At 34.0% G+C, this 8,667-nt stretch overlaps 1 protein-coding gene across 7 annotated transcripts in view; it reads right to left on the bottom strand.

Annotated features, from left to right (window-relative positions):
* The window catches only part of LOC106463340 (paired box protein Pax-6-like), a 127,733-nt gene that overhangs the window by 76,973 nt on the left and 42,093 nt on the right, over positions 1-8,667 (bottom strand). For 2 of the 7 annotated variants that reach the window (XM_022391182.1, XM_022391210.1), the window contains exons 1-2: positions 7,542-7,909; positions 4,693-4,890 (exon numbers count right to left, since the gene is read on the bottom strand). In XM_022391182.1, coding sequence (XP_022246890.1) covers positions 4,693-4,705 — 13 coding nt within the window. In that variant the 5' untranslated portion in view covers positions 4,706-4,890; positions 7,542-7,909. Of the gene's footprint in view, positions 1-2,892; positions 2,979-4,692; positions 4,891-7,541; positions 7,910-8,667 lie in introns of those variants that run through there. The other 5 variants (XM_022391191.1, XM_022391186.1, XM_022391176.1 and 2 more) reach the window with 3 other exon arrangements.

Below are 8,667 nucleotides of genomic sequence, written 5' to 3'. Positions count from 1 at the left end.
AGTGGGATTGACCGTCACATTATAACGCCCCCCACGGCTGAAACGGCGAGCATGTTTGGTGGGACGGTGATTCGAACCCGCGACGGCAGATTGCGAGTCGAGCGCCCTAACCACATGGGCATGCCGGGCTAATATAGCAGAAGCCTCAAAAATTAACTCTGATTTACAGAATCTCTCCAATATCGGTTAAGAACACTTTACGACGGTTTTCCTATAAAGAAAACAAATCACAAAATGAGATGCATTTTTTTGCAACCTAAGGAAGAAGACTATTATCAACTCTTTTTTTTTAAGCTTATCATATAGGGTTTCGGATCGCAAGAAAAAAGGAATAATATATATTAACAAGAGATGTTTCCTGGATAATATATATGTATGTACATATAAACGTTTGTGTGAAGAATGATTGAGTTTCGGTTTTATTTTCTTAATTATGATTATTTTAAAATTAATACTTTATAACAATTATTATTATATACTTCTGAAATAAACTCAGTTCTAAAGTACTCGTGATCAACCTTCTTAATTACTTAAAAAACAAAATCTAAATTATGATCATTTCATCAATAACGTACCAGCACGTATCTGGAAAATAAACGTAAAACGTCAGTTGTTGTTGTTGTGTCTTTTCTGAAGAAATAAATGGTCGTTGTGTTTTTTCTAACGCAATAAACAGTTGTTGTTGTGTTTTTCTAACGCAATAAACACTTGTTGCTGTGTCTTTTGTAAAGAAATAAATGTTTGTTGTGTTTTTTCTAACGCAATAAACAGTTATTGTTGTGTTTTCTAACGCAGTAAACACTTGTTGTTGTGTTTTTTCTAACGCAGTAAACACTTGTTGATGTGTTTTTTCTAACGCAACAAACATAAATGGTCAATTGTTGTTGTGTGTTTTCTAACGCAATAAACAGTTGTTGTGTTTTCTAAAGCAGTGAACACTTGTTGTTGTGTTTTTTCTAACGCAACAAACATAAATGGTCAATTGTTGTGTGTTTTCTAACGCAATAAACACTTGTTGTTGTGTTTTTCTAACGCAACAAACATAAATGGTCAATTGTTATTGTGTTTTTTCTAACGCAACAAACATAAATGGTCAATTGTTGTTGTGTGTTTTCTAACGCAATAAACACTTGTTGTTGTGTTTTTTCTAACGCAATAAACGTAAATGTTCAATTGTTGTTGTGTTTTTTCTAACGCAAAATTACACAGTGGGCTATCTGCGCTCTGTCCATCGAGGATTAAATGTTCAAATAGCATTAACTTGATTTAAAAACATTTTCAAGATCTACTAAACATTATTAGGAATTCCTGAAGGTTTTTAATATGTAAGTTAATAAATATAAAGTCTGACTAGTTTTAATAAAGGAAAACTTATAAAGTTTTCAAGATACTCTAACCAATCTATCTGTCTATTAGATACAAATGTCACATTTCTTTTTGTTGTTGTTGTTTCGTTTGTTTAGTTTTGCGTAAATGTTGCACGATGAGCTGTCGTCGCAGTGCTACTGCAGGGATTGAGCCCCTAATTTGAACATTATATGCTATCAAAATTAAATATCTCTCAGATGTCGGGGAGGGGCGGGTAAAGTAGTAAGAGAGGGAACATACTAAACATATACTTAAACCAGATGGGAATCTAAAGTAACCTTATATTTTTGTAAACTTTAATACAAGTGATATGATATTATTTTGAAGAGTTTTTGCTGGTATACCAAGTTTATGAAGAACGTAATTGATTACTTTCATTAATTAACGCAGTTGAACACACATAAATGTATATAAGTCGAAGGTAATTATAATTTTAAAAGACGTTTAATGAAAACGATTATAGGAAATTCGTCTCACGTGCGGAGTATATTACTGAATGAAAAAAAAAGGGGGGGAAACAAAACAGATTTTGAAGTTCCCATTTCCCTGGTTAATTTAGTAAAAAAAAAGGACTGGTTATGAATTAACTTTGTCTTATAACAGAAACGTAATTGTGGTATCCGTGCAAAAAAAAAAATGTGGCTTATTATATGGGGAATCGGTTTGTTACAAACTGATATGTTATAAGGAGAAGTTTACTTGCAGAACGGTTGTTGGTTGTGTGATATGACGAACATTCCGTTTCGGTTGTGTAAGCCAATAGCATAGATTCGAATACAAGGCCAAAAAAACTAAAAACTGGAAAATTTCACTGAGTTAACTAAGCATAACAGGGCAAGAAGAAACTGACAATAAGAATGCACTTATAAACAAACAAGTAAGGCACATCATAAAACCAGTCCAACATGTATAAATAAATATTTACTTGTTCCAGTTTATTTATACATTACACGTTAACATGATTTCTTAAAAAAAAATAAGTTTATTGATACCCAATTATACGTATTAAGATTTTTGTACCCCTATCGTACATTAGTACTTGTCGTCTGCTGATGCTTTTGCCTGTTAATGCTTTTTTAACTCGATGAAAAGCTGAATTTTTAAACTTGTATCCTTAATTTGTCCGTTTTAACATTCTGTGGTTTAACGCGTGTGTGGGAAGGGTCTCTCTCTTTTTGAGTTAAAATAATTTTCTCTAATTTGTTATATGTATAAACACAATAAATAAAGTGTTTACGATTACTTTGGTGTGCTGATACTTCATGTGGTTGTGATTCATTGATTTCCAAGTGTATAATAGAAACAATTTCAATCTTACACAGAAGTACAAACACTGAAAGCTCGTTAGCATGTGTGTGAATTATCAATCTAGAATCTGGTGAGCATAATACGTATAGGAATATGTCTATATTTTTCAATTGAAAATTCGTGGTATTTTTTTTCTTGAAACTAAATATTTTTTATAATATAATTAAAAAAAAATGGTTTACACGTAAAACAGATCTAATTTGGTTGAAACCTCACCTTCGATGGTGTGAATGCCCATCTAGACATAGTCCTCCATGTACAGCACGAGGTGCACGAGACACGAGCTACAGGAAGAACCGCGCACTGAGAATGTGTTTGCTGGAAACCATCATGGGCGCGTATGACTGATGATAACGTTCATAGAAGCACGCGCAGTAAGAAAGGGGCGGTAAAAAATCTCGACTAACCTTGCCATGCTGGGAGATAGACTATGTTTCTTTACTTTGCTTACGTGCCTCTATCGCTTATCTGTATATAACAGGATTACATATCCCTTTACAAACAGATATTTACTAAGGGATTTGAACATAGCATACAATGTATATGTATATATAGTCCTGTCTATTTTTCGGTGCTTAATTTTTCTTGGAATCCAATTGTGGTGCAACCTCCATAATAACACACAAAGAATAGCCTGCTATTCGCAAACTAATAGTATAGAGAGCTGAAAAGAGCGTTTCTGTTTGACAAGAACATTGTTTGGGCTGTGTTACACATAGAAAAGTTTAATGCAGGTGACCGCTCTTCAGAGTAGACAAAAATTAGCCCCTCCTCAATATTCACCCCAAAAAATACAAGCACGAATTCGGTTCTATTGATATAGGATTTGCTCCCCAACGGATTAAAATGTACTTCAGCAATACTGAATGAAAATATTAGCAACTACAGTTAAAGCAGCCTTTTGAAAACGCAACAATAGTATAGACGTTGGAAAAAGACTAATAATACATACATCCACATTGTGTGATATCAATACGGCTTTCTTGTACGTAAATACATGTAGCCATATTTGAAAAGATATGATATACACAAACCCTCGGTAAAATACAGATACAATATTCATGTGTGATCGAATGCTATAAAATAGGGTCACATTTGGATGAGCGGACGTATTCGTTTCAGATGCCTTAAAGTGAGAACTTTGGTCTTAAGATGTGTTCTTTACATATAAGGACGTGTTTCATTTTCTCTCTTGCCCAAATATTGGCTCTCGAGCGTAATAGGTAAGTAAAAATTTGTATGATTTAAACTTAGCACACGATAATAATGCGTAATCAGTACGCAAAAGGAGTTGAAAATTGTTTTTTATTATTATTGTATTGTATACAAGGCGTTGCGTTTGCTTCACACGTGAAAAAAAAAAGACACTTGCGTTAAAACATTTAGATATTCTTTGAAGATAATTTTATTGTGGGTTGGACAACGATATCTTCAGTAACCGGAATAATTAGTATGGATGGTTGACCAGCATCTTTGGTCAACCACGTCATTGATCAGTTATCTATTCGTATACAGTGTTAAATTCATGGGGTGTACAGGGGGATTTTCCCCTGTGCAAAAAAATCTCCCCCTCCAGTATTTTCCATTTTGTTCAATTTGAATTTGAATTCCTTCCCCTGCAGCTTCACAATCCCTCTCCCTCTGTGGAAAGGTTTGGATTGAATACTCTTCGTATATTTATCTATTTAACCCCTTTTCTGTGTTAAACTGCGTAACAAGTGGGACTTATATTAAAACGTTAGATATCTTATGTTGCACGCAGAAACTAAAGGCTGGTTATATTTTGTTCATATCTGCATTTAAGAAAACGGATCATCGTCAGTGATGCGCAGATTGAATCAATTTGTGTTTTATACAGACGAAACTGCCACCATACCAAATGTTGTTTTTAATACGAACGAAACTACCATCACATCAGTTATGTTGTTCGTTTGACCCCTTAATGTGAGAGAGTGACAACCCTTAGAAATCCACAAACTAAGACATCAGAAAATACCATGCAGTTATCATGTTTACCTTTGTGTGGCATCTTCTGTGATGATTGCAAACCCGGGAAGCCACAACGAACGAGAGTTAGGCCTAGCTGCGGGCGGGTCTCCACCGAAGCAGTACTGAGAACGGTCTCCGTTTTTCGGCCTCGATTATTGAAGGGTCAGAGGTAAATTTTGACTATGTGGGTCTATTCTTGGTCTAAAAACGTTTTTTTTTCGTTTTCTGAAAAATTTACAAAAAAATAGCAATAATAAAAAATTAAAAGGGTTATTGTATAATATAGATTAAAAAATAAAACATAAGCATATTAGTAAAAAGAAAAAGAAAATAGCTAACCAATAAAAACTTGAAAATATCAACAACAACAGAAAACGAGTAAGCGGTCAATAACTGTTTAATAAATACAGTGTTCTTATAAAGTTTCTTTGCTTGTTCAAACATCAACACAACGGTGAACACTATTCATACCAATGAGACTAGGGGGAATATAGATCAATGGTCAACGGAAACGGTCATCAGAGGGCACTAACTATTCATTATAGCCACAAGTCATGTCAACGATGGTCTGCATCCTTGGAATGACGTAATAGACATCTGACGATGGTTCTCAACATTCTACCATATAATGTCAGATGTTTTACTTAATATTTGGCTTTCGGTAGATGTGTATTGTGAAGCACTTGTTATATTGATGGAATTGACCGAAGACGTCAAACAACACGTAGCCATATTTAATAGTGGACAGTCTCGTTAAGTTGTCCACAACACGTCATCCCAAGGATGTAAACTATCGTTGATATGAATAATGGCCACATTCATCAGATAGCGCCTCCTAGTGAGTATTTCAGGTGATCATAGATTAATGTTTCCCGTGGTCTCATTGGTAGAATCACTAATAATTATCATTCTAAGATGAATATCATTCATTTGATTGATGTTAGAGAATGCTAAGTCACTTTATGAAAATCCTGTACATAATACAATTAGTTTAAAAAATTTCAAAATCGGAACACCATTTTTTGTATGGCTTGAAAATATTGTATATTTATAGAGTTACAAGCAATATTAGGATATTCATTTTAGGCCTCATCAAAGTTTTCTATAAATCTTTGGTAAAATACTGTTGCTAATAGTTCACATTGTGATATAAAGCTATTTATATGATCACAAGTTCGTATTATATTTGTTGAGTCATGCAATGACGCATTACATACAGTACATTTACTACACAGTTTACATTAGTACTGTTAGTAGTTGCCAATGGTTATTAGAAATCACGTTGACCTTTTCATTTTCTGAAGGACGATGCCAATAAAATTCATAAAATATGGAGAAAAATCATGAAGTTGCTCAGTAGGTGTGTGACTTGGGTAATAAGAAGTTACGAAACTATATGACTATTTTTTAAAAGGTCAGAGCAGTATATTTGGACGGAATGAACGAGGTCTAAAGTAAAAGTCAAAACTATCTTTCTGGACATATTTACTACGTCTGTTAGACATTGACAATTAATCCAAAAGCATTATTCAATAGTGTTTTGTGTCTTTTCTTCTTTGTTTACTATAAAAGCTCGTTACCTAAATTAGGAGATAGCATCACAATTTTAGTATGAGGGGATAGCAGGGATATTGTTTTAGCTTGATATTCTATTTCCAGTACAATTCAGGTTAGATTTAATTTTTTAAAAAGGACCTCATATTTCAATCATAAGTCACCCTAACAAATTACAGATTCCTTATATTTCAATCATAAGTAACCCTAACAAATTACAGATTCCTTATATTTTAATCATAAGTCATCCTAACAAATTACAGATTCCTTATATTTCAATCATAAGTAACCCTAACAAATTACAGATTCCTTATATTTTAATCATAAGTCATCCTAACAAATTCCAGATTCCTTATATCTTAATCATAAGTCACCCTAACAAATTTCAGATTCCTTATATTTCAATCATAAGTCACCCTAACAAATTTCAGATTCCTTATATTTTAATCATAAGTCACCCTAACAAATTACAGATTCCTTATATTTCAATCATAAGTTACCCTAACAAATTACAGATTCCTTATCCTAACTGCTAATTTGTAAACTCATCTCTTCTCACGATCAGACAACCTAATTCGTTTAATAGAAAACATTAACGAAACAATTTTTTAATTAAAACGGTTCCACGTGATACTTCGGTATCAGGAGTTAACTTTGGCCTTAGCGATGTTTAAGGTCTATGTCATATCTCATCAAATTAATGAAGCATGTAAAACTAAGCACATTAGGGTATGGTATGATATAAGGAAGAGACGTTAAGATTGATTGTGTGGACTTACGGGTAAGTACAGTTTGCCTGTGAAGGTTAGACAGGAAACGAAAGAGTTTTCTCGCCCAAGAAATCTCTGTGACGTCACGTTGACAGTGTTCTACGTTCGATTCTTGGTGGAGTAATGTTACCAAATCAGAAACGAGTCAGAAAGATTTATCAGTAATATTTTATTTCCGCCTGAAGGAATGCTAACGAATCGTGTTTACTTATAGGGTTAGACGGGCACCCAGCGCTGATTGTGGTTTTCTCTGTTTGAAAGACAAATTCAACAATCCCTTATATGTGGCACAGCGGCATGTTTGTGGACTTACAATGCTAGAAACCGGGTTTCGATACTCGTGGTGGGTACAACAAAGATAGCCCATTGTGTAGCTTTGTGCTTAACTTCGAACAAACAAATATATATATATATATACCAGAATAAAAACGAACTATGTAAGTTTACGTTGGGACAAATAAGAGGTATTAAAGATAAACATATCTTATGAAAATGTGTCAAATTTACATTAAAGGTTTGAGTACATAGGTTTCAGACTTAAGCATACTGTACCTTTTATGAATTATCTCTTAGCTTAAAAAGAAACCGGAGCATATGGTCAACCGTGGGAAGATATTCTGTTCCTCGTGATATTTCTCACAATTCGAAATTTTGAATGAGGTGTAGTCTTCACACGTGTATTGGAGCACAAATGAGCGAATCATATTCGAAGGTCGTTAGTAAATTAGATTCTACTGAACTGTTTGAACAACGACTATAATTTTTTCCATCGTTTTTATTTCACTACTAATACATTATTCATATTCCCTTGTTTCACAAGATCTAATGGATGTGAACTAGTGCCACTGACCACGAGTCGTAAAACACTAAAATCAACTATGAGCGCCTGCGTCGATATCTTACACGACGGTCTTTCACTTGCCAAAGTTCTTGTTCCTGACACTTATACCCAAGCAGTTAACCCGTGTCCGTGTAAATCATACACAGTAGCGCAACAGTGTTTATGGTGCTTGTCTAATCTTTTAGACCATTCAGAGCTTCCCGAACTATGTTACCTGGGATAAAAACAGCTGACGTCACAGTGAGAAGAAAGAGAGAGATGATGGGAGGTGTCAGTTAAGTGGTCCTTAGCGAGAACGTAACCATAGGAACCCAGGGAATATGAAACGTTCTACACAAAAGGTTTCATTCTAAAGATTCCATCAGAATACAAGCGACTTCAGTGTTTTGTGTTTTCTTTTCCAGCAGGGAAGGTTCTTCAAAGAACATCTTCTTTGCATATAAACATGCATAGCTACTTAAAAAAACATAGATAGGGACTGGGTAATAACTCAAAGTAGTAATATAAAGTCCTTCTCTTGGACTCGAACTCAGTGATCATGTGCGAAATCTGACACTTATAATTCAGTGGGACAGGACATAGCCAATTGCGAGTACAAGTAGGATTCTTTTTTTAGAATCTAGTTTCAAAAATTTCTACAATTCTTTTTCTAAACCAATACTATGTTTGAGTGCGGACGGTATCAATAATGTATTATGAATATAAGCTACCAGTTTTTTTGTTTTGTTTTTTTACAAAAGTCTAAAAATATTACAACAAAAAGGTATAATTAGTGTTAACTTTTTTGCCAACTCCGACATCCGGAACCTGTTTTGGAATTTTTATGATTTTAATTTT

Source organism: Limulus polyphemus, unplaced genomic scaffold, assembly GCF_000517525.1.
Source record: "Limulus polyphemus unplaced genomic scaffold, Limulus_polyphemus-2.1.2 Scaffold52, whole genome shotgun sequence".
In the NCBI taxonomy this organism is placed as follows: Eukaryota; Metazoa; Arthropoda; class Merostomata; order Xiphosura; family Limulidae; genus Limulus; species Limulus polyphemus.
This window is presented reverse-complemented; position numbering and strand designations above follow the sequence as displayed.